The sequence below is a fragment of the Asterias amurensis genome, chromosome 2, assembly GCF_032118995.1.
Source record: "Asterias amurensis chromosome 2, ASM3211899v1".
NCBI lineage: Eukaryota > Metazoa > Echinodermata > Asteroidea > Forcipulatida > Asteriidae > Asterias > Asterias amurensis.
This window is the reverse complement of record NC_092649.1, coordinates 23776630-23803815: the sequence shown is the minus strand read 5'-3', so window position 1 is coordinate 23803815 and position 27186 is coordinate 23776630. Positions and strand designations below refer to the sequence as shown.

General features: G+C 38.1%; 1 protein-coding gene across 1 annotated transcript; it reads right to left on the bottom strand.

Annotated features, from left to right (window-relative positions):
- Positions 1-1550: 1550 nt before the first annotated feature.
- LOC139933965 (transmembrane protein 43-like) lies at positions 1551-27143 on the bottom strand. Its single transcript, XM_071928214.1, has 10 exons — positions 26715-27143; positions 23689-23859; positions 22630-22764; positions 19637-19781; positions 18497-18566; positions 11676-11865; positions 9833-9907; positions 8452-8553; positions 4342-4459; positions 1551-3248 (listed from the first exon to the last, which is right to left on the bottom strand). The coding sequence occupies exons 1-10, from the start codon at positions 26727-26729 to the stop codon at positions 3037-3039; spliced, it is 1233 nt and encodes a 410-aa protein (XP_071784315.1). The 5' UTR covers positions 26730-27143; the 3' UTR covers positions 1551-3036.
- Positions 27144-27186: the final 43 nt, after the last annotated feature.

Below are 27186 nucleotides of genomic sequence, written 5' to 3'. Positions count from 1 at the left end.
TTGTTTATCTTTGTACAGAGAAATAAATAATACAATGCTATCAAACAAACAAAGCAATGAACACTGTTTTTATTACTGAGCTGCCACGCAAGGGGGGAGATTTTGTGCAAAATATTCAAAACTATATTGAACATCACAGGAAAAGTGTCCATAATCACAGAGGCTTACAAATGTGTCCATTTGAACATGGACAAACTGTAAGAGAGATTTTTTCACAGGGCCTGGGAAAGTACTGAGTATACAGTGCTAACACACATCGGAGTATGGGTAAAAACCAAAATTAATATTCTTTATCCCCGATGCAAATTTAACATCTCTTATATCGTTGCGGTACCCGCTGCCAAAACATAGGATTCGAACTGCCTCTAGCTGCCGGGCAACCTCGGTAGTCTAGTTGGTAAGACACTGCTCTAGAATTGCAAGGGTCGTGGGTTCGAATCCCATCCGGGTATCATGCCTGTAATATTTTTTCACAGGACTCCGGAAAGTACTGAGTATCGGTGCTAACACACATTGGTGTATGGGTAAAAACAAAATTATTATGAAAAGATTGGTTTATTTTCATTGGACCATTTGTCCAGCTGTGTGGAGTGTTGGCAGCTCTGACCTTAATAATGAACTAGGTGCAATCACTGCTACAATGTTGTATGTCATAGGATTGGTTTTCCCTTTGAAAACACTTTTTCCAAATCAAACCAAATGACTCGCCTTTTGGGCGCCTTGTATTTGAATGTCCGTAAAAGCATCGCTACAAAAGTACTGCCCCCTGGGAGAACCTGACAGCAGATTGAGCATCATTGAGGCAACTGTTGCACAGAGGCACGGCTAGTTTTGAAATGAATCGACTAGCTCAGGCAACAGCTAAGCGTCAGCAGCGAAAGGAGAGGGAACGTGAGAGACATCTCCATACATGTATATGGTCCAACCCTTCCTATAACTACAACCTGTGACATCTGCCTGAGAGTATGTGGCTCAAGGATCGGACTTTTGAGTCATCGACGGAGTCACCTTTGGCACCAGCTACCTCAACCCTAATAACTTAGTTTATTCTGTGGAGAACATACATTATTCCTCGACATCGAGGGATTGCTTATTATTATTATTTGAATGTCCAATGGTTAAATACACATGCAATGTCTATTGACTACAATCAGTCGTAAAGTAGTTTTTACAAGTACTCTATGATTCAATACCATAGACTATTTTGAAAACTTTATTTGCTATAATCATTAAAGGAACACGTTGCCTTGGACCGGTCGAAATGGTCTTTGAAAAGCGTTCTGTAACCGTTTGTTATAAAATCGATATGGTTAGAAAGATGTTGTAAAAGTAGAATACAATGATCTACACAAATATTCCTCGAAATTGCATGGTTTTCGTTTTACCTCGTCGACATACATGGTCGGCCATTTATGGGAGTAAAAAATTTGACTCCTATAAACCTGATAAATGGCCGACCGTGTTGGTTCGTGACGTAAAATGAAAACCGTCCAATTTTGAGCAATACTTGTGTGGATCATTATATTCTACTTTTCAAACATCTTTCTAACCATATACATTTCATAACAAACGGTTTCAAACGCTTTTCATAGACCAACTCGTCCGATCCAAGGCAACGTATTCCTTTAACAACCAGGTAGCTTTTAGTTGTATGCGCTTTCAAATTTTTAAGTGACACATCCAATTATTTGTAAACAGAATTTTTAAATAATGCATACTATAAGTTACATGTATTACACAAGCGTGAGTGGGTTACGGAAAAATATAGCGCGTTTGCGTCCCATATCCAACCTCGCAAAAGCACTATATTTTTCAGTATTCTACAAGCGTGCATGTTATAACGATGTTATAATGCATCTTCCAGTCTCACGTGCAACGCGCAAAGTTACAAATTTCAGAAGGTTATTTCGCGACGTTATCATGCACGCGCAAAGTTTAGAATGCAATTTTGTGCACTGTCCGTATGCGGAGCGTGACACATTGACACTCACAATAGGCAGAGTGCAATATAAAAACTGGAAGTAGCTCAAAGCTTTTTATACCACCCTCCAGTTTGAGCATCTGATGGGTGGATTAGCGCGTACTGGAAAGTAAGTGTTAATGTGGCCATGAATTTAAAAATCCTCTCTGTCCTGCCCAATTTACTTTTGTAAGAACTTAGTTTTAGATATGTACATGTACATTGTACTTAGCTTCAGTTACATGTATCTACAAGTATCAACAGGGCATAGAGTTATATATAAGAACTAGAGGGCGCACTGGCCTATATACGCACCCTGGCATGCGCGCAGGCGGCCATTTTCTAAATTGACAAAACAGCCATCTCACAGCGTGTGTTTGTGCCACCATTTTGTAAGTTGAACAAACAGTATCGCGTGAGCGTTCAATAAAAAAAATAAACTCAAACGTGTATTTCATATCCAACGCGCGTACAGAATGGCGCGCCTGTCATATTGCGGTCCCGTCGCGTTTGTCATGTGCAAGCAGCATCACCAGTGCGCCCTCTAGTTCTTATATATAACTCTATGCAACAGGGCCAAGTTTGAAGTAATGCTCACTATTGCATGCTTAATATCTTATCGCATGATGATGTTTACTCCCCACTAATGCAGCCATGAACTACTAAGAAAAATGGTGTAGAACTTTTGCCAGATAATAATTGTGAGGACACAACACAAAGGTACACGTAGTGGCGTGTCCTAAAGTACCTGGATTTCAAAAGAGTTAGGACTAGTCCTAAGAGATATCAAAAACGTATAGCTAGACCCAAGTTATGTAGGATGAGTAACTCGTCCTAACTCGAGATAAAGACTAGTCTTATCTCTTGAAATCTGGTGAAATCCACCCCTGGTGATTTGGCAATTTGATCTTTCAACACATTGTTTTTGATGAACAAGATGACACAGCTCCATGTTGATGCATGCTGACACAGGTCCCAGGTGTATGTGCACACATGTATTTCAGTGATATATACTTGCACTAAAAACCAGGACTCAAAAAAGTAAGAACAAATATGAAAATACACCTAATACCCTGTTAAACCTTTGAATCTTGTTTGATTTGATTCGCTCTAATATAAGACAGTAGCGGTGGTACCGAGGCAAGAGCAATCAATGAGAGTGCTAAGATAGGTCGATACCATAGCCATCCTGCAGAAACCGTTATCACAGAAAGAGAGATAGATGCACATAAATTGAAAGCTGATAGACCCATGCTCACCATGGTACCAAGTATAGGGAACCACTCAACTGTAAAAAAACAAACCAAAACAATAATACACACGTTAGTTATTACATTAATCATGATGTGTACACTTCAAATTCATTGCTGATGGAAGTCTATCTTTATACACAAAATGCCCACCGATCCAAATCAGGACTAAGCATTTCAACAACAAAAATTGTGATTCTGAATTAGGATTAGGATTAACAGGCATGCAACTGCAACTTCACAAAAAAAAGAGGAAATTACAAAATTTGCGTAGTATTTTTAAATTTTTAATGGCAAAACTGAGAATATAAAACAAGGAAATCAGTTGAGGAAAAGTTGCAAGCCTGGATTAATTTAGCAATTTTGTTAATTCTTCATTTATTTATTTCATTTTTAAAGGAAGTAAATGACAATCTGACTATTACATTGTAAATTTTACTTGCTCTTCTTGTGTAATGGCCCTACAGCTAAACATTCAAGCTACCTCACGGCCTGTGGTCTTGTGAAATATTTCCCATTGGATTGGAGCCTCAAATACCATTATGGCCATGTGCAGAATATTATGTTGAGCTTATTGTACTGCTTTGGACCCCATTTAAAGACAGTGGACACTATCTGCAATTGTCAAAGACTGCCTTCACAGGTGGTGTATCCTTCACAGTTGGTGTATCTCAACATATGCATAAAATAACTAACCTGTGAAAATTTGAGCTCAATCGGTCATCGAAGTTGCGAGATAATAATGAAAGAAAAAAACACCCTTGTCACACGAAGTTGTGTGCATTTAGATGGTTGATTTTGAGACCTCAAGTTCTAAATCTGAGGTCTCGAAATCAAATTCGTGAAAAATTACTTCTTTCTTGAAAATTATGGCAATTCAGAGGGAGCCGTTTCTCACAATGTTTTATACCATCAACCTCTCCCTATCACCAATCACCAAGAAATGTTTTATGCTAATAATTATTTTGAGTAAACTAGCTTTTATATTGAATACTTAACTTCTTGATGTTTAATTGTTTTGGATTCTGCGTTTTAAAAAAGTTTCCTCAAAGAGAGCAACATATCTTGAGGTTGCATTTTTGTGTAGAAAAATTATTACACATATAATTGATAGATAATTGAACAACTCACCCAACGTATATATAATATTTGTCATGAAGTTCAATCCAATGAGCATTATAAGCCAGCCTCCAAGTCTAAGTGTCCACGTCAGAGTACTACTTGCATGTAACTCATCTTCAATCATCTCCTGTAAGAGAATCAACATCACAACAAATTAGGCATCCTTCAATGTCAATCACAAGTTATAAAACTGGACGAGAAGGAGTCCTTGGCAGTTCCAACCCTTCACAGTTAATCAATACTTTGATATATCTCCACTGGTTACCCATTTATTCCAGAATCCAATACAAGATCATCCTTCTGACATTCAAGGCTCTCTCCATGGACTATCCATTACCTACATACAGAACATGATTCAACCCCGTAGTGCCAGGCCGGGTCTGAGGTCATCTGGCAGCATGCTCTATGTTCCTCTGACCCGTTTATCCAGCTATGGGGACAGGGCATTCAGTAACATTTCACCACGCCTCTGGAACTCTCTGCCTCAACATCTCAAGGACACACATGACATCTCTTGATTCCAACATTCTCTCAAAACCCATCTCTTCAGATTAGCCTATGCAGATATAGAGTGAAATTTTCTTCTTGTTCTTTGACCAGCGCCTTTGAATGTTCTACAGATTTGGTGCGCTTTAAAAATGCAGTATCATTATTATTATTATTATTATCTCCCTGGATTGAATTTTGCATTGTGTGGAGGCCAAGCACACAGGAATTTGAGACAGAACAATTCTCAATTAACTGTTATATCACAGATCTCTTACAAGAATATAGACCTTTGCGTCAGCTCCGATCTTCCTCACAGAATCTCCTAGATTTTCCTACTCATGCATCCACTAGTTTCTATGGTCAACGAGCATTCAAGCAAGGAAGGCTATGGAACAACTTGCCTGAACCCATACGTCCTGCTAACTCTTGAAAGCCCATCTTTTTAAACAATAACTCTTTTGCCTAATCTTTGGATGTTCTACAAATGTTTAGTCCTGCTGTATGGTTTTAATCGTAAACATTACCGCCAGATGCCGAGGATCTTGGCTGAGGGTGAATCGTGGTGGTAACCTCTCCCCTCTTGTACTTTTATATTGAATCTGTTTAAATTCATATTTGTTACTAGTATATATTTTGCTTATCTACTTATTGTAAGATGTTATGAGTGTTTTTAATATGTAGCTGATTTTTATATTTGTGCAAAGCGCTTTGAGGCATGGCATAAGGCGCTTTATAAATGTTCATTTATTATTCTGACTGATAACAATTGAGGCAAGCATCTTCAATATACTGAAGATGTGTCAAAAGCAAAGCAAGGCAGGCTAAATTATCGCAAAGTGAAGCCAAAGGTAGTGGATGCCTCTGAAAATAAGAACCATTTGCACTTCACTGGGGAGGTAGTGCTTTCTGCTCTACCAGCCAGGCTTCGGACTGATGATACCCAAGCCTACATCCGTATGGACTGTAAAAGGGGTAATCCTGTTTCAGCCCTAGGAGTAGGTGGCAACAGCCTCTGGACAAAAATAATTGTAGCCCACACCTTGTTGTGGCCTTCAGGCCTTGTGTGTCTGGCGACTTGCATAAAAACATAAAATAAAATAAAAATTGTCAGGTTGTACAAGGAGGTTCTCCAGCACAATCATCTTCAAAGAAGGACGCAAATGTTCTATCTTCGCCCACTAGCCAAATCTACAGGAGAAATGTTGTATGCAAACCAGCAATCAGGATGCTACAAGCTAGCGAATGTTGTGGCAGACATGTGCAAGCAAGCCGGTTTATCTGGGCACTGCCTCAATCAAGTGCGATAACTCGGATGTTTGACAAAGAAGTTGATGAGCTGTTAATCTGTGAAGTCACTGGCCACCGTTCAAGTGCTGTCGGAAGTTATAAACGCACCAGTGAGAACTTAAAACGCAAAGCCAACTCGAGCATTCAAGGTCTACCAGTAGAAGAGACATGTCGAACCAAGCCTGTCACATCATCAACTATATGCACTCCAACTGCAACCACCACGAAAGTGGCCAAAGACCAACAGAGAAATATAACACTGACACTGAGTTTAACCTCTAGGACCAAAATGGGCCTCCTGTGTTACGTGATTGAGTTTCACATATAAGCATCTGCCCAGAGCAGGTAGACGAGGTAGCAGTTTTGCTCTCCTTTTTCGCGATGAATTGAGTTTAACGGTCATACCTTTGCCTACGTACGAATCATTTGAAATGATGATGTGCACCCTCACAGCAAACAGTACTAGCGTGGACGTTGTTGTCATTTACAGACCACCGAACACTCGGATATCGTTCAACAAGTTTCTGGAAGAGTTTTCATTAATGACGAATGAACTTATTTTCCGGCCAACACCTCTTCTTATAACTGGGGATTTAAACATTCATCTTGACAACCCTGCTCTTCCAAACACCAAGAAGTTTCATGAACTAATCGCCAGTCATGGACTACTGCAGGAAGTCACCTCCTCTACATAGGACAAGGGCCACATCCTTGATGTTCTCATATTTCGCAAACTTGAAAGTCATCTGTATTTGAACGTTCAAGTACTACCTGGTATATCCAATCACTAGGATTTACCTGTGAGCTCCACCTGAACAAGGCACTTCAACCTGATCAAACATTAAATGCTCGCAACATTAAGACCATCGACAGAGCTGCTTTTACCAAACTAATTCAAAAGACGGGCTCTTGTGGACAACATTAACACTCAGCTACAAAGCATCTTGGATACACTTGCTCCTGCCAAATCACGGCGCATCAAACAACGTCCTGAAAGTCCGCGTAGTAGGGTCATATTTTTGGATTCCTTGACCATTTTTTGCTACTTTTTTTCTTGATGGATTTGACTTCAGGAACCATTTTGGTATATTCATGGGATTACCATGGGGAAGCAGAAGAGAACGCAACTGAAAAGGAGGTGGCGCTCAAGTCGGCTTGAAATACATCGAAATACTGTCAACAAGCTTGTACATCGACGACTTTGTGGGACTGACAGTAAATGGTTATTTACTGTAAGCAACCAGCTACTTAACTTTTCTGTGCCTCAAACACCCAGCAGGGTGGATACGTGCGCATTACAAGTCTTATTATTGTTTATTGTTATTAACCGCACGAAGTCATCCCCCCTTTCTTTAAACAACACTAGTGAGTCATTGGCTCAGCTTTTTGGCAGGTTATGTAGTGTAAGATAGAATCAATTTGCAGACAGTTCTCTCCAAATGTGACTGCACCACTACCAGTGCAGACTTCGGCCGTATCGTCATCGCTTAGACCAACAACTTCAGCGGGTATAGAGTCACTTCCAAGAAAAACTCCTCCCAAGATATGCAACTTGGATCTAATATCATCCAGGCTTGTCAAGGATTGTGCATCAACCTTTGCACCGATAATTTCAAACATCATCAACCTGAGCTTCCAGCAAGCCTCGGTGCCATCTGCTTCCAAGCTCGCTTACATTGGTCTGCTTTTGAAGAAGAATTACCGACCTATCTCAAACCTTCCTAACCTGGCGAAAATTCTTGAGCGTGTTGCTTTCGGCAGACTCTCACACTACCTCCATGAAAACCAAATTCTTGATCCCCGACAATCTGCTTACAGACCGCACCACAGCATTGAAACCTTACTTGCCAACGTCTCCAGTGACATTCTTCTCAACATGGATGCTGGTAGAATAACAGCTATGGTGTTCCTGGATCTCTCATCTGCATTCGACACTGTTAATCATGAACTTCTCATAAACATATTGTTTTCACTTGGTGACCGCAATGGACCGTTCCGGCTTTCCACGAAGCTCCGCCCACAGCGCACGTGAGCAAGACACGTGTACGAGCACTCCCAATGACATTCTGCACGATTCTGCTGCGCGTGCCAAATATACGCGCACGCATGACCGAGTTTGTCCGACCACAATCATTGCTGTGATTGGTCAAATGGGTGAACGCGCACAGTTTGATTGACAGGTCGGATCAGTCCATACCATTTGCTTTCAAAAACAACTGCCTCACTACCTGCTGTAGCTGCTATAGAGGTGCATGCCCAGAAGTGCTGATTCTCATAAAAGCTTGTATGGTCCAGAGGTCAACTTAAACAGTCTATAATGAAATCATTATTATTTCAACTTACTTGTGCTGTTTTTTCTCCAAAGTGAACCAGTTCAAGTGACTCTCCTGTATCTGTTTTATACTTAGTTAGCTGATTTCCTGATTGCTTTGCTATAACACTGACCTGGAAAAGAAAAACAAAGCTCCATGTATTTTGATGGAGAACACACGATCTACACATGAGTGATATTCCAAAGTTCAACTTGTTTGGAAGAAATCATGGCGAGATGAACCATCAGTCAAACCACTTTAAAATAGCGTAAGTGACTGGCTTGTAAAATGTACAGTACTAAGCTTGGGCGATATTGCTTTTATTATCCCACGATATATCGTCAAAAAAGTATCGCGATATTCGATTAAATAGCGATTTATGTTTGAAGTGTAAAATTTAGACATTTTACTATGCCCAATTTTCATACTTCAAAAATCTAAACAAATCGAGGAATGGATCTGTGAGGTGTACTGTCTACCCATGGTGTTATACATGTAGCTCTATGAGTTACACAGACATAAAGTGTATTTTAACGCATGACTGTTCTTATACAGTGTTATATGTATATCCTGCCAATTTCATTCTAGCTAACCAATAAGCATCCATAATGCACATGGGGTGACCTCTCATTCATAAAACGGTTGTGGATGGTTTGTGGTTTGTGTAATATGATCCCACTGTGGTCTACAGTTCGGCAGCGAGGCGGCGCACTAGGCTCCTACACAGGGGAGGTAATTGATACATTGTGTTACTTCTGCAGTGTCTGTGGGAGACCGCAAGTCTTTGATGTTATTTTTTTTTAATTGGGGAATCTTGGGGTTGGTTCTGGGACTTTATATTTTTTTTTAACAGCCCTTTGTGGTTGCAAGACGTCTCAACTAGGGAAGACATCGTGATACTTCATCAAAACCACGATATGCCGATAATTCGATTAACAAAAAATCAAGACGATATGGTAATCGTTTAAGAAATGGTATCGTGATTTTCGATTATATCGAGATATCGCCCAAGCTTACAGTAAACAGCAAGTATTAGCAAAGTGAACTCATGTGAACTAAAATGTTTGTTGTTTGAATAGACTATGGATCAATGTGTACATATGTACTTACTGTATCCGAATCTCCTAGGGCAGCATCCTCACCACTCACTCCAGCATAGCTAAATGTTACTCTCCAGCAATAGGAATAGCGAAACTGTCCCAGGTATTTGTGAATGTTTGTTATTTGAATAGACTATGAATCAGTGTGTACATGTACTTACTGTATCTGGATCTCCTAGGGCAGCATCCTCACCACTCACTCCAGCATAGCTAAATGTTACTCTCCAGCAATAGGAATAGCGAAACTGTCCCAGGTATTTGTGAATGTTTGTTATTTGAATAGACTATGAATCAGTGTGTATATGTACTTACTGTATCTGGATCTCCTAGGGCAGCATCCTCACCACTCACTCCAGCATAGCTATATGTTACTCTCACATCACCAACCTAAAAACAGTGTCATTTATACTTTCATTAGGAAAACCAACTCTAAACATGTACACATCAATACATACAGTATCTCTTCAAATGACTGAATTAAAACTCTAAACCACAGAGAAGATATTTAAAGGAACACGTTGCCTTAAATCGGACGAATTGGTCGATAACTGAGCGTTTGTAACCGTTTTTTATAAAATGCATATGGTTGGATAGATGTTTTAAAAGTAGAATACAATGATCCACACAAGTTTGTCTCGAAATGTGGTTTTCCTTTTACAGTGCGAACTTACATGGTCGGCCATTTATGGGGGTCAAAAATTTTGACTCCCATAAATGGCCGCCCGTGTTAGTCGACGAGGTAAAAGGAAAACCGTGCAATTTCGAGGCATGTTTGTGTGGATCATTGTATTCTACTTTTACAACATCTTTCTACCCATGTGCATTTTATAAAAAACAGTTACAAATGCTTTTCAAAGACCAACTCGTCCGATCCAAGGCAACGTGTTCCTTTAATAAGGCATCATAAAAAATTTTTAAAAATACTACATTAATACATTTATGCATCTAACTTGCATCCTAACAGATGATAAAAAAGGTTGCAAAGCTGCTGTGATGATGTTTGGGCTCCAGTGTAGATAGGAAAGTGCAGGCCAAATGTGTTATATATATATACATGTAATTTGCTGAACCCAACTTTGGACTGAATCCTGGAGTTATGGATGCCTCATGGTCACTTTTAGGTTCTTTGTACGATTCAATACTCAATTGGAAATAGTTGTATACTTTGTATTGAAAGAGAGAAAGTTTTTATTATGTTGAATCACTGCAGAGTAAACCAACTGATTCAAATGCATTATAATCGTTCACATTATTTTTACATTCAATTAATAGGAAACTCTAAATAGGGGAAATTTAGTGCACTCTCTATGCATGCATGCGCCAACATGCAGGAACATAAACTCATTCATAACCAAGAATAAAGAAAACCAACTTTGACAGCAATTTTTACTGATTTTCCAAACTGCATTTTAAAAATTCAATTGTATTTTTAAATATTGATCTTTAAACATATGTAAGTTATATATGGTAACTACAAAAAGTAATTTTATGTTGCAAATGTGTTTGAAAACAAACAACTATTATGCAGTCTGTTTGACTGAGCCCCAGAGATTAATTACACTTCAATTCTAATTCATTTTGTTTGATATTTAAAGGCAGTGGAACTATTAGCAATTACTCAAAAGAATTGTTATCATAAAACCTTTCTTGGTGACAAGTAATGGGGAGAGGTTGATGGTATAAAACATTGTGAGAAACGGCTCCCTCTGAAGTTCCATAGTTTTCGAGAAAGAAGTAATTTTCCACGAATTTGATTTTGAGACCTCAGATTCAGAACTTGAGGTCTCAAAACCAACCATCTAAACGCACACAACTTCGTGTGACAAGGGTGGTTTTTCTGTCAATATTTTCTCGCAAGTTCGATGACCGATTGAGCTCAAATTTTCACATGTTTGTCATTTTATGCATATGTTGAGATACACTTACTGTGAAGGCTAGTCTTTGACAATTACCAATAGTGTCCACTGCCTTTAATTGTTATGTGACAATGCAGTCAAGCCTCAAGCTCCCTTTGGTTTATGATCTTAAAAGACTTGCATCGCAGCATGTCAAAGTGCATGATTCCTTTACTGTACATGTAGAAAGTTAAAGCTATTTTCAGCATACAAATGTCTGAAGTAGTAAAAAAGTCACGCTTTGATTATAGAAAACTCACCTTTGGTCTGAATGGGTTATCTGTCTGATAAAACTTGCCATCAATGAGCTGAACATTAGGTTTACTTGGTTCTTTGGTAGGAACATATGGCTTAAATTTATCAATCTTCTCTTTCAAGCTGTCTTTTATCATGTAGTTTCCTATGTAGGTATGTATTGCTACAAAGGTCATTGGACTGACTGTCATCTCTCTACAGAAAGACAAACAAAATTAAAGGAAATTATAACATTAATGTTTGTCCTTTACAGTTTGTTTTCCCTGATCATGTTAAGAGGTTGTGTAATAGGTTGATAAATCAGTCACAATTTTATGCACACTGTATTACAAGCTGTATTATTATTATTCATGGTTTATTTATTAAAACACTGCAATACAGTTAAGTGGCTAAAAGCCGAAATATACAGTTTACAAAATAGTTCTACTTAAAAACATTCCTATATTAAAAAAAAAAAAAAAAAAAAAAAAAATATATATCAAATGTATTTAACACCTAGGCAATAAATCTGGGACAGAAAAACATTAAAGTAACGCGTTGCCCCGGATCGGTCAAGTTGATCATCGAAAAGCGCCCGAAACCGTCCACTACTTAAGAGTCAGTTCAGGTAAATAGTTGACATACTTGCTCACGGTCAAAAAATGAATTTTTTTTATACTTTGTTGGTGGAAGGGCCTTGGGGTGCAAGTAAACAAAATTGCATTTTCAATTCTATATATAGCCCGTTGCCATGGTTACGGCTCATTTTGTTTTTTGGCCATTTTAGGCCGATTTTGGGGTCTGAAAAACTGGTTTTTAGCTCATATTTACAACTACACCCAACCAAAATGCAACATTATTTCAAAAAACCTTTTATATCACTACAAAGTATCATCCTTGGCCTTCCTTGAGAAAAAAATTATTGCTTTAAATATCACCCTTGTGCTATTTTTGCATCATGCATTACAGTATATTTTAAGAACTTGCAAAATCGACATTTTTACCCTATTTTTGGACCCCAAAATGTCAACTTGCCAGGGGTCTCAGAAAATTTCCCTTTCGGCTGTGATTAGGACCAACAGTGGTCTTTCAATATCTGGTGTCAAAAACTTGGGCAATTTTATCCTGTTGTGACAGTACTGCCTCAAAACTAGACTTTTTTCCCCAAAACATGAAAAATGCCTTCTTAAGGGTCTTTTCACATAATATCGAAATACGTGTCCACGGTAAAAAAAAGAAAGAATATTTTTCATTTTTGTGTGGATGGTAGGATGGTAGGGACTTGGGGTCCAAATAAACAACATTTACATTTCAAATCATAATATTACACGTTGCCATGGTAACAGTTCATGTGTGTTTAGGCCACTTGAGGCTGATCTTGGGGTATGACAAACTGTTTTTTTAGTTAATATTTACAACTCCACCCCACCAAAAAACAAAATTATTTCATAAAACCTTTTACATCACTACAAAGTATCATCCTTGGCTTTACTTGAGACAAAAAAATATTGCTATAAATTTCCCCCTTGTGCTATTTTTAGAACGTGCATAAGAGTATGTTTTTAGAACTTGCAAAATCAACATTTTTACCATATTTTTTGCCCTCAAAATTTAATTTTTTTCAGGGGTCTCAGAATATTTTCTTTTCGGTTTTGATCAGGGCCAAAATTTGTCTTTTTTATTTCTGGTAAGAAAAACTTGGCAAGTGTATCCTGATGTTAACAGTACTGTCTCAAAAATATACTTTTTTCCTCAAACAGAAAAATGCATTTTGAATTGTTTTTTCTTCATATTGAATTTCTAACATTAAAAAGTAATAATTCTATCAATCTTGCAGCTTTTCCTTAGCACTTAGTGGATTACCCAACATTGATCAGGAACTGTTGATGACCTTAATTTTACAATTTGCCCGGCCCAGCCCCAATCATATTTCTTGACATTGCATAAAACAATGTTTTGTGAATAGTGCCTCTTTTTGTGAAAGTGTTCCCTTTCGGTTGTTATTGGTGTTTTCATGTCTTCTGGGCAGAAACACTGTGTTTATTGTATCCTGTTGTGACTGATCATGCCTTAAGTATAGTAATTTTTCCAAAAACAATGCATGCTTGTTAAAAATCTGGCACTGTTTCCATGCCCTTTGAGTAATGAATACAAAGTTTTTATTTAAACATAATGGTATCCAACCAAACCATAACCAATGCTTTGCCACTGAGAGTTCTTGATTTGGCTACTTTACCTATTGTACAGGTATGATTCCCATTGCAAGTAGAGTGCGATGAGCATTCTTTACAAGTTGTCTTTAATACAGGGCCTACTCTCCTTGGTCCCTGCCTGCTACCAAATGTAAAACTTTTCTTAGAGATAGAGATCATAAACAATGTAGTTTCTGTGCTTGCGGCAGATGGTTTGGAGCATCCAATCATGTCCAACACAAACGTGGGAAATTAAAAAGCCCGCTTAAAAGTATTGGAAAAGTTTGCCAAGATCTTATTAAAAACAATGATACTAACGATTTGCAAGATGAGCGTAAGAGATATTTAAAAGAAACACGTTGCCTGGGATCGGTTAAGTTCTTTGAAATGCGTTTGTAACGGTTTGTTTTAAAATGCATGGTTAGATAGATGTTTTGAGTGATACTTGTGTGGATCATTATATTCTACTTTTAAAATATCTTTCTAATCATATGCATTTTTTAATAAACGTTTACAAACGCTTTTCAAATACCAACTCAACCGATCCAAGGCAACGTGTTCCTTTAATGAAACAACATTGAAAGAAGTTGTAAAAACTTGCACCTGCTGAACATAAATAAGTTAGATGCATTTGCAGTGACAAAAGTCTATTCAGGCTAGTTTGATATTTTTTCCATTCACTATCTTACTAATTCATAATTATTGTATATGTCTCTGAGAACGATCAACAAAAAACATTGAATTGTTTATCACGTTAAATAAACCAACTCTTTTATTGTTTGCAACAGTACAATTGAAAGGAACCCCACCATAGATGGGGGAACTGCTTACAGAAGGCCAAAGCAGGTGAATGGCCATTTAGCCCTTTAGTCCCTGCACCGCCCGAGTTTGCTGAAATCCAATTTCTCAAGAGTCTTGCAGTAAATTACTAGAATCATAGTTCAAATTTTAAAAGATAGCCATGGCTTAATGTGTATGCACAATTTTTTACCCTTTCAGTAATATTTGTACAAAAGTTCTCATGGGAACAATAAATGCCTCTCATTAAACGGCTACGGTAATTTTTATGGCGAATATTTTTGTGCACGGATAAAATGAACACAATAGCTTTTCAAGGCTTTTTTCTGGCTCAATGCTCATACTGATTAAATACGAAGGCGTTAATTTTTGACAATATCATAAATGATGAACAGTTTCCTGTTTACTAATGAGCGTTTTATTTTTCGTAAGAGCTAAATTATTTCATCATCATTAGCTTCGACAAGTCAACTGTGAAGGGAGAATTAATAACGATCTATAACAACTAGATATATTAACAAATGCGTAGACCTACTAATGACTATCGAGTTTTCTTTTGATGTTCCTTTTTTTCTACAAACACAAGCTAGCGAGGTTTCCTCGTACAGCATACAGTGTGTCGCTATATAATGCGGCTGGGCGGTACAGCGGCTAAATGGTTAGATACTTTGGATACAGTACTTGCTCACTTTTAGAGCTCTTTGTTCTGATTGGGATGAAAATGTTTAGTTTGGTAGCGGGCAGGGGACCAAGAAGACTGTTATAAGGCCATGTAAAGACAAGAACAGTAAAGATTGCTCATCGCACTACTTCTCTTCTTGCAATGTGAATCATACCTGTACAACTAGGTAAAGTAGTTATGACAAAACAAGAACTCAGTGGCTTAAAGAGCATGGAAACAGTGCCATATGCTTTTAACAAGCATGCTCGTTTTTGTTTTTTATCAATTCAAACTAAAAGATAACTTCAAAATGCATTTTTATTGTTTTTGGAAAAAATTACCATTTTTGAGGCAGAAGTGTCACAACAGGATACAATAAACCAAAGTGTTTCTCCCCAGTAGACATGCAAACCATAATGATTGATAGCCCAATCAAAACAAAAAGGGAAATATTCCGAGAACCAATAAAACATTAAAGACAGTACAAACTTTCTTAATGTGCAAGGGGAATTAAAAAATGTGACTTTCAAAAAAGAGGCGCTGTTCACAAAACTGTTATTTTATTTTATGCAATGTCAAGAAACATGATTGGGCCAGGGCCGGAGTGGGGCAAATTATAAGATTTAGGTCATCAACAAGTCCTGATCCATGTTTGGTAATGCACTAAACCTACAAAGTGCTTATAAAAAGCTGCCAGACTGATGGAATTATAGCTAACTTCTTCATGTTATAAATTCAAAATGAAGCAAATATTTCAAAATGCATTTCTCTATGTTTTCGGAGAAAAGGGTCTATTTTTGAGACAGTTCTGTTACATCAGGATACAATTGCCCGAGTTTTTCTTACCAGAAATAAAAAGACAAATTATGGCCCTGATCAAAACCGAAAGGAAAATATTCTGAGACCCCTGCAAAAATGGAATTTTGAGGGCAAAAAATATGGTAAAAATGTTGATTTTGCAAGCTCTAAAAACATACTGTAATGCACGTTCTTAAAATAGCACAAGGGTGAAATTTATAGCAATATTTTTTTGTCTCAAGTAAAGCCAAGGATGATACTTTGTAGTGATGTAAAAGGTTTTATGAAATACTTTTGTTTTTTGGTGGGGTGGAGTTGTAAATATTAACTTAAAAAAACAGTTTTTCATTCCCCAATATCGGCCCAAAGTGGCCTAAACACAAATGAACTGTTACCATGGCAACGTGTTATATTATGATTTGAAATGTTAATGTTGTTTATTTGCACCCCAAGTCCCTACCATCCACAAAGTATAAAAAAAATATTCCTTTTCTTTTACCATGGACACGTATGTCGATATTATGTGAAAAGACCCTTAAAAAGGCATTTTTCATGTTTTGGGGAAAAAAGTCTAGTTTTGAGGCAGTACTGGCCCAACAGGATACAATTGCCCAAGTTTTTGACACCAGATATGGAAAGACCAATGTTGGTCCTGGCAAGTTGACATTTTGGGGTCCAAAAATAGGGTAAAAATGTCGATTTTGCAAGTTCTAAAAACATACTGTAATGCATGATGCAAAAATAGCACAAGGGTGATATTTAAAGCAATAATTTTTTTTCTCAAGGAAGGCCAAGGATGATACTTTGTAGTGATATAAAAGGTTTTTTGAATTAATATTGCATTTTGGTGGAATGGAGTTGTAAATATGAGCTAAAAACCAGTTTTTCAGACCCCAAAATCGACCTAAAATGGCAAAAAATTAAAATGAGCCGTAACCATGGCAACGGGCTATATATAGAATTGAAAAGGCAATTTTGTTTACTTGCACCCCAAGGCCCTTCCACCCACAAAGCATAAAAAAAAATCATTTTTTGACCGTGAGCAAGTATGTCAACTATTTACCTGAACTGACTCTTAAACAAACAAAAAGTACAATATGTAATAACACAAGGTGAAGACTCATATAGACAATATGGTGACATCAAGTAAAGTTTCATTTACACTGAATTAAAAGGGCAAAAGTTCTGAATTTGAGTGAGTTTTCATATGAATTGTTTGCAGTACTTGAAATAACCAATGGTGACTGATGACGCCAATGACTGATGCGCAAGAATGGCCACAAGGCTGCAAACAATACATGGGTAGCATTTGAAAGAGACGCTGGTCTTTGGTTCATGAAGAGTTGCTTGGTTCTTGCTTACTGTATGTTTCATTCCTCAAATGATTCTGCTAATGCGCCAATGCCTTCAGCACATCTTTGAAGCATTTATGTTGGCCTCAACCAGACAAAACAGAGCTTTTGGAATTCTGGACCAACACAGGGGAAGTTAGTTGCTAAGAGCAGAGCTTCAACTCCACTAATGTTGCATCATTTGTAGAAAACGGTATTGGCCACTTTTATCTTGCAATTTGATATTGGCAATTGTACAAAGTCAGCACATAAGCTGTTAATGTGGCAGCAGCATGAAGTTCAGCTTTCAACCCATTTCACCTGACGTCATCAGCAGAAAAATCTTGAATGCGCCATACTGGTGGGCAATTTCACTGTGTGTTTTTATATACAACTCTATGCTGCGCGTTATGCAGTAAAGTGTGCATTTTAGGCGACGCGTCGTTAATACACGTATACCTAACTGCCCACCAACATGGTGAGCGTGGCATTGGTCGCAGCGTGTGATGCGCATGCAAGGGGTCAATATAGGCGTACACCAAACTTTGAGGGCAGCTGCAGGCGGTATAAGTGCTAATAAAGGGTTAAGTATTGCCGTCTAGAATTAAATGTCCTTTCTATAACTCGTTATCATGAAAAAGAATCTGTGTCAGTCATGTAATTCACAATGTTTAGAAAACAAAACATGCACTTATTTGAATACGAAAGTCTTCAGTTATCAGTGTCTTTAAAGGCACTGGACACTATTGGTAACTACTCAAAATAATTGTTGGCACAGAAGCTTACCTGGTAATGAGTAATGGAGGGATGTTGATAGTATACAACATTGTGAGAAACGGCTCCCTCTGAAGTAACATAGTTTTTGAGAAAGAAGTAATTTTCCACGGAATTAGAATTAGATTTCAACAACCATTTGAGCTCAAATTTTCACAGGTTTGTTATTTTATGCATATGTTGAGACACAGCCAGTGGGAAGACTGGTCTTTGACAATTACCAATAGTGTCCAGTGTCTTTAATTAATCAGTAACTCTGGGTACATGTGGATGTGTATCTACTGAATACTCACTTAGGATTCTTATGATTTGTCGGGTTGTTAAAAGTATTGCTGTCCACCAGGAAAGGTTTCCATTCTTTTGCTAAAGTTGGAAAAATAAAACAACACTTACAAGTTATGTAAACATTATCCAAGATATTAAACCTCACCTACATGTGCTTATGGTAAACTAACAACATAAGGCATAAAAAAACTTTTTATTGCCCTTTTGGCTAAATACCTTTTTTTGTAAATGGGAGGGTCAGTCTGTCGGTTTTTTTCTCCTTTTTTTTCAATACGTCAGGTGAGAAAAAAACCCACACAATTTTGAACGATCTTATCCCCAAATGTTGGCCCTGAATAATACTTTTTCCATCAAAAACCATTTTCATGAATTAGTGATTAGCAGTTCCGGCATTAAGAACTTCGTAATGAACTGCAATAATAATAATTGAAATTCAACGATTGGTAACGCACAGAACAATGATTTATCAATGAACTTTGCCCCGCATCGCGCTCGCCCTCAATTGGTGAAAGTTATTCATTTTTGAATAATATGCTGCAAGGCTGTACATTGTATCATTCTACAGGTGTGCGGCACACTGTGTAGCAATTCTTTCTCGGTTCGTGAATGTGCGTATTGTGTTGGAGTCTATCAACGGCCAATCACAGCATGTGGACTGTTTATGCACTTTGCATGCAGTGGGCGAAAAGAATGTCGACACATCGTGTGTGTGTGCAGGGTGGATACGTGCGCATTACAAGTCTTATTATTATTAAGGTTGATACACTCAGTATACAAACCATATGGCCGTGTGCATCAACATTTGTTTTTAAGTTGGTTTTGGATTGTCAGGTACTCGTTTATTAGCGTATTAAATGCAGTCTAAAAATAGTCAGTCGGTCATTTGTTGGGCAGGCAGGGCGGCCAAATTTTAGCAGGGCGGCCAATTCTTTGGCAAAGCGGCCAAAAATTGCTGATCAGCTTTTATAGGTAAAGATTGGTAAGCAAAGTTTCCCCAGTCTGCCATATTCATCTTAGGGCAGTCAAGTTTCTGCACAATGTCAGCTAAAGGGGGTTCATTATGAACCTGTTTCTCCACTCCATCCATTTCCACATGTTTGTTATCCCTTAATGTACACTTTGAGTTCTTGCCCACTGTTCATACTCACTATACATGAAATCCGTTTGTATCTTGTTGTCAGAGCCCTCTTTTATATCTTGCTTGTTCTGATGTTCAACCCACTGGTACATGGAGACTTCTCTCCTTAGTTTGACGGCTGGAACATGCACATCAAACAGTACATCAACTAGAGGCTGTCACAAAAGGCAATAAGCAATTGTTGCATTAAATAAGGAAATCAAAGTGTTTGAAGACGTTTTAAACTTGTTGTTTAAACATCCTAAGGCCTGGCTCTTGATAATTTTACCAAAACAAAGTCAAGTTAAAATTATCAAGAACCAGGCCTCAGCATTGAAACCGATTCAAAACACTTATTGACTTAATACTATTATTGTTTACAGGTAGATAGATTACATAGCAGATAACATCTTTGTCATTAGACTAAGTTTAATATTTAAAAGTACACCTTTTCTTTGGTAAAAAGTTGTTCTAAAATCATACTGTGTACACAGGACTACACAATACAGGTTTGGGCAATTTACAAACTCATGTATCACTTTTACCCTGATGTATGAACAGATAGAAGGAAGGAAATTTCTCAGGCTTTGGTTAGATTATTGGTTTGTGCTGACAATAAAGCCCCTTTCACACGAGATCAATTTAGCAAGGGTCCCTTGCTAAATTGTAGCATGGTTTTGAGATTTTACAAAATGCGCCTCGTGTGAAAGGATTATCATTTTTGGAGTTTCCAGGGTCCCTTGTCAAATCTTGTCCAAAATGACTACATTTTGTCGGAGGTCCGAACCTAAAACAAAATCTTACACTAGCGGAAGTTTTGACCAAGGGCGTGGGCTACACATCGTGTGAAAGGAATCCTGTTTATTGAACGATGTCCTAGGTGAAAATGCCCATACAGCGCATGCTATTGTGGTGCTATCTTGTCCAACAAAGGTGATCAGCATTAACAATTCATCACATCACTCCCATGTCGCACAAGGGTTGTTAACTTTGCAGTGTGAAAGCTCACAAAGTCAGCCACACATGGTGATAACAAATTAACAATCCACGCTCGTAAATTTTGTAGCAAGGGACCCTGGCTACATTTTGTCCGTGTGAAAAGGGCTTAAGTGTATTGGAAAAAAGAAGGTAATGTACTTTAGCTTTCAACCGGTTTTAAAATGTGTTTTGGTAGAACAAAAATTACTGGCAGAAGATGAAACCTGTAAGGTAGTGGTGGCACTAAAAGACTTGCTAATTAAATAAAACACTGAATGAGCTTCCGTGGCAACTTCATCAGGGGTCGATTTCACAAAGAGTTAGGACTAGTCCTAACTTAGGACTAGTCCTAGGAGATATACAAATTGCATGGATAGTCCTAAGTTAGGACGAGTAACTGGTCCTAACTCGAGATAAGACTAGTCCTTACTCTTTGTGAAATCCACCCCAGATGCACTACAATAAGTAAGAGTGAGTAGCCAAATACAAGGGAGCAATGGGTCAATGAGTCCAATACCAAAAGGAAAAGTAGGTGACTATTAAGAGCATCTACTCCTGGTATAGTGCCACACTGCCACTATTGACCCCTTGCACGCGCATCACGTGGGCGACCAATGCCACGCTCACCATGTTGGTGGGCAGTTAGGTTTACGTGTATTAACGCCGCGTCGCCTAAAATGCACACTTTACTGCATAACACACGGCATAGAGATATATAAAAACGCACAGTGAAATTGCCCACCAGTATGGCGCATTCAAGATTTTTCTGCTGATGACATTTAGTGGGATAGTCACCTAGTGGGATAGGAAACCAAGGTCCCTATTAGTTCTCGATCAATACAGGTTCTTGATGATTAGCAGCTTCAAACCTATTTACTATACCTCATATATATTCATGACCGAGAGTCGAGTTCTCATTGGTCCAGTCATCACCACATGCCAAGTGTTAATTTGGCAAATTACCAATCGCGCACGTGAGTATTCATGCAAGTGGTAAATGCGCATGACAAGTTATAGTTCCCCGGGAGCTATTCTACTTGTCATGCGCACTGCCATTGCGCGACGTCATCTCCGGGCGATATTGATCGTGGTACTGTTTTGTATAAACGCACGAACAGCGCTCTCTAAGCGACATCCAGCACATGAACAAACTTATCATGTGCATTTTGTTTCACAGTCATCATTTTCTCTTGCTCAAAAACTCATGTTCCGGTAACTGAATATGTATGAAGTATAGTAAAACAAATGGAACATGGTTTATTTCGGGTGACTAGTCGATGAGCTCCCCTCGGTAATGGAAGTTGACAAACTAGTTCCCTCGGCGAGGGAACTAGTTTGTTAACTTCCATTACCTTGGGGAGCTAATATCGACTAGTCACCCTCAAACCATGTTATATTAAAATAATAATAGATGTTAAATTTGCATCGGGGATAAAGAATATTAATTTTGGTTTTTACCCATACACCGATGTGTGTTAGAACTGTATACTTCATGCTTTCCCGAGTCCTGTGAAAAAATGTCACAGGCATATTACTTGGGTGGAATTCAACCCCACGACCCTTGCAATTCTAGAGCAGTGTCTTACCAACTAGACTACCAAGATTGCCCGGTAGCTAGAGGCAGTTCGAATCCTATGTTTTGGCAGCGGGTACCGCAACGATATAATAGATGTTAAATTTGCATCGGAGATAAAGAATATTAATTTTGGTTTAAGCCATAATTTTGGTTCAAACCTGTCTCTGAGAATGCTCTCTGCTGAACAGCAGTCACCTTAAGGAGGTGCAGGGAATGCCCAAGAAGATTTAAAGTGGTCAGCTACTGATTTCAGAATGTTATTGTTTCTGATGTCTGAGGTTGTTCATTTGTCGTCAGAAGATGTAATGTCTGTTACTTTTTTTATAGAATTATAAAGTAAAGACACTAACATACTGCTCGTATCAATGTTTTTTTCATAGGCATTTACAGCATTTGTGTTTTCTACAGTCCTGAACTCTTGTAGCTAACGGCAGATATGAAGTAACCTTTATAACGTGTTCACAACTCACCTGATTGGTTTTGAGCTTCCCAGTCAAATGCACCAGTTTGTAGTTGTTTTCCTGAAAGATGACTTTGTTGTTTGTAATTGGAATAACAAGATGCAAACTTTGTTCAAGTGACTGAGCAGTTTGCACAGCTTTTCCCTGTTAAAGAGTAAACAAGATTGTAGTAATTGGTCATACCTGTTATAAAGTTGTTGAGGGAGCCCAACAAAACCTAATTTTCAAACCTAAATGTTGGTACAGGTGCTCGTTGCAAAGCATTTGTTTGAACGCAATTATGAGAACGTGCCGACAACTTCTAAACAAGCCTTGAGATATTTTGAAAAGTTCACTCGGGAAAATTACTTGATTTTCCCCCTCCCCCAAAAAACGTGTAATGCTTCAGACAACAAAAACAACGGAGCTAGAAGTGGATGGGAATTTTAACAAAATACAGCAACAAGGCAAGCTCCGAATGTAACAATGTAGTATTAAGGGACAATGAAAACAACAAACCGTTTCACACATGCACAGTCAATGTGCACTGTGCATATGACATCACAAAAAGCTGTTAAGTATGGTACATAAACCACATAAAACTAGGAATTTATTGTCTTCGCCTGGCCCCACTGGTCATATCCAAGATTACTTGGAATGGCTGATGAGCTTGTTTAAATCCTTGATCAGGATGCATGATGGGAGTGAATGTATTGTCATCTTCTTTTTAAACCAAATGTTTTTTTAAGGAGAACACAACTATTCAGTTAAGTTCATCAATGTAAAATGTACACGGTGTATTAATCAAGTGTATGTTTATTGGGAGAATCATTTATCTTTATTTTAATCAGTCTATCCGGATCAACCTTGAAAATAGCTTGGTATTAAAAAGTCATATAGAAGGCAACACAGAAAGTCTCACATGTATTCCAACATACATGTAAGGACCTGTCAAACTGCACAAATTTGTTTTCTCCACATATTGTACATCGAACCGAATGGCTTAAAAACCCCTTTCCACATATGTGTGAAACTTGTATGGTATATTCTAGTTTGTTAAATTATCTAAAATCACAATGAAGAGCTTACCTCATTAAGAAAGAGAATAAAGAATGACACAACAAACATGCCCAGACCAAGCATAGCTCCTGTAAAACTATGGGACATTCGCTCAAGGAATGTAGTATTGTTGCTGGCAGTGGTTGGATGGCGTCCATGGTGCTTGGAACCTGTATTATGCATACCAGGATCATCTGGGTACTACAAAAATAAACACAGGAGACAAAAAAACATTAATACCATCTGCACCGAAAATATACAAGGCATACTGTATGTTGTTCTTTACCCATTCACACATAGACGCCGCTTCTACTACCATGGAAAAGTGGCTGATGAGAGCGTGGCCAACCATGGGGCAATCGTGGGCCAAACGTTGGAGGATCTCCATGAGCTTGGATTGGTCAGGATGGGATCTCCTAGGTCGGGAAGCTGCGTTCTCCACACTTATTTTGAACATGTCCAAAACAAACAAAGCCGGGTCGCAGCCCACAATAAGCGGGAAAAGTCATAGTGGGAACGCCAATATTATACAAGCAGTGTGGTAGCATTGTGGTGAGATCTCTGTGGTCGTGATAATAAGAACGCAGCATTTCAAAGTAGAAAAAACCACTTTGTAGACATTGGTCTTGGCATAATCGTCCTGGCGGGCGAGGCAGCAACACTTTCTGTGAAGCAGTACAGTTGTGTGGAGTCTTGCAACCACTAGTTGAAAACCGATTCAACACACTTTGATTCCAATTCACAATACCTTTTCGATCAGAAACATCAACACTTTTTAATCAAAAGTAAAATAAATGCAAAAAATATAATTGTTTAATGATTTCTTTCAACACAACACCCCTCCAGCTATGAAATGGTAAGGCCCTTGGGTAAACAACTCCTTATAAGGGAATGCTGTGCGCGTTGCGCGTATCGCAGGATGTGGCACAACTGTCTCAGCCGTTGCTCTCGACCAACAGGAATGGAAAAAACTGTCTTATAAGCACAGGTGGAAGCTCACTGTCACGCCCATGTTTCAACACTTTTTACTGGTCATAGACAAAGGCTTATACACACCCATGTGACGCGCTCTCCACCAATAGACTGTGCAAGTCTCGCGCGCAACGGAGCGAGAAAACACGACAACTGAAGAACTTTATATTTTTTATGAATCAAATCTTTGCTTTAATTTATTCTTAATGCTGAATCTGAACAACAAAAATACCCTATAGAGCTTGTTTAAATTAGTTTTAACTTTTTAAACAAACACACAATTATCGCTTAAAGTCTATGTATAGACAAAAGTAAAACTCTGGGACAAGGATGTTTGTTTGATCTTAAATTTTTTGAAACCCCTTTTGTAATGTACGCCCGAATGTGAAACTACTCACAGCTGGTTTATACGCGGACGCACGATGGTCGCAAGGGCGTTAGATAAACGTGTGACGCAGTTTAAAGAGGAAGCCGACGCCTAAACGACCAATGAAAAAGCTTTTCACCCCGCGGGACCAAAACCAGCGTCTCCGTAACTTTCGTGATTGGAGATGGGCACAAATTCTTAATTTTTACCAAGTAACCTGACCTGAGGTCAAGTTTAAATATCGGTTTTTCTTCGTTATTATGTTGACTTTATTTTTACTTTTATATATGTTGTTAATTAGTATTACATTTTTTAACAACATATGTCATTTTTATGGTCATAAACTACATTAAACTAAAGTAATGGACGAAACAAAATCTCCCCACTGAAAACTCCATAAGGTTGGGACCACAATGGTCCCGGAAGTTCAAATCCGCGCGAGACTTGCACAGTCTATAGGAATAGCGAAACTGTTTGAGGTATTTATGAATAGCTTTTTTTTGCCGTGAAATAAAAATAAAAGTTAGTTTGGGTGGGTCCTTTATATGGTTTTGTACATTAGTATTTGTTTGATTGACTTTTTTATTATTTGTTTTTGCAATTATTTACTATTTACTAATATCTTATCGATCCATCACAATTATGTTTGTTCTGAATCCGGAATTTTTTATCTAGAAACCTGATTAATATTTGAAAAAAAGGGATGAGAAAAACAACAATGTCAATAATCATTCATAAAGTTTCATAAAGTTGGTTTACTTTTCTTTCGAATGAGATAATATAGTATCTAATTTACCTCTTATGAGAATCCCTTTTTGTAAAAATGACCAAAAAGTGGTGGCGCCATATGGAAAGTTATCCGAATTGCTTATCACTTTTCTTTCAAATAAAATAATATAGTATCTAATTTACCTCTTATGAGATTCCTTATTGTAAAAATTAGTGAAAAAGTGGTAGCGCCATATGGAAAGTTATCCGAATTGCTTATCAATAGGCCCATTTTTTTTTTCACAATTGCAAAAAAATGTATAAAAATATTATTTTATATAAGGGGGCTTATAGGTGTAAAAATATTACGTTTGGGTCAATGATTTTTCACTTGATGACGTTTTTTACCAAAGCACAGGTTCTTGTTCTATGCACAACCTAACTAAACTTACTTTTGGAGGTGAATTTGCAAGGGGCACATGCAATGTCTGGGGGAAACATTAGGGGGGACGACCGCTAGGGGGGAAAACTTTGTTTGGGGGCAACATGTCAGGGGACGACTTTTTAAAGACACGGGGCGAGCCGGTTAGGGGGAATGTTGGGGATGAGCTGGCTAGGGGGCAAGATGACCTGCATCGGAGAGTAACAATTTAAAAAGTGGTGGCACGGCACAAAAACTTTTCATTCACTCAGACAGAGATTAATAAAATACGCTATATAATTTCTTTCAAGTTCTAGGTACTCAGAATCAAGTTAAAAAAAAGTAAAACTGCATAAAACAAAGCTACTTACTCTCTACACTAAACCTAAAATTCAAGTTGATTTATTTAAATAATATAAAAACTTCAAAATACAAAATAGTCAGCAGAAACATTGAGAATAAATTAAATGCAAATTTTATTATATAACATGCCCAATCATGGATTATTGCTCCATATATTATATATGTAAATACACAATTACAAATGAAACATTTCGAAAAACATTTCGAAAGAACACATCAACTTACCTTTGATCGGTACATCTTTTCAGAACACGTCGTGGTTTTCTCTGATAATATTATATGGTGTTCACCGGGTATTTATACCCATGCATCCCATGTGGTGATGTGGTAAATATTCGGGTCGTTGATTTGGTTAATAGGGGCGGTAGGTCAGCAGGTCGGGCACAACACTCGTACAACTTTCACTACGTACTGATGCTGCCAGCTGCAGAGGGAGCTGAGTTCACGCAGTTTGTCAGTTTGATAGCAGACAGCCGGGCCATTGTATTGTACCAAGCAAGCCAAGATTCTACGCCGTGCGACCTCACCCCGGGCCATTCATGCGGCCGTCCATGTGTGTGTGTACACTGCATCGTACGGGGACGTATCGGTGGTGGTCTTTAGGTAGTAGCGCACAGATGATAGGACTACGCTACTGCGCGCTGCACGCAGCAAATAGATGTTTGTTTGCTTTTCTCATTCCAGTAAAGAAAAAAAT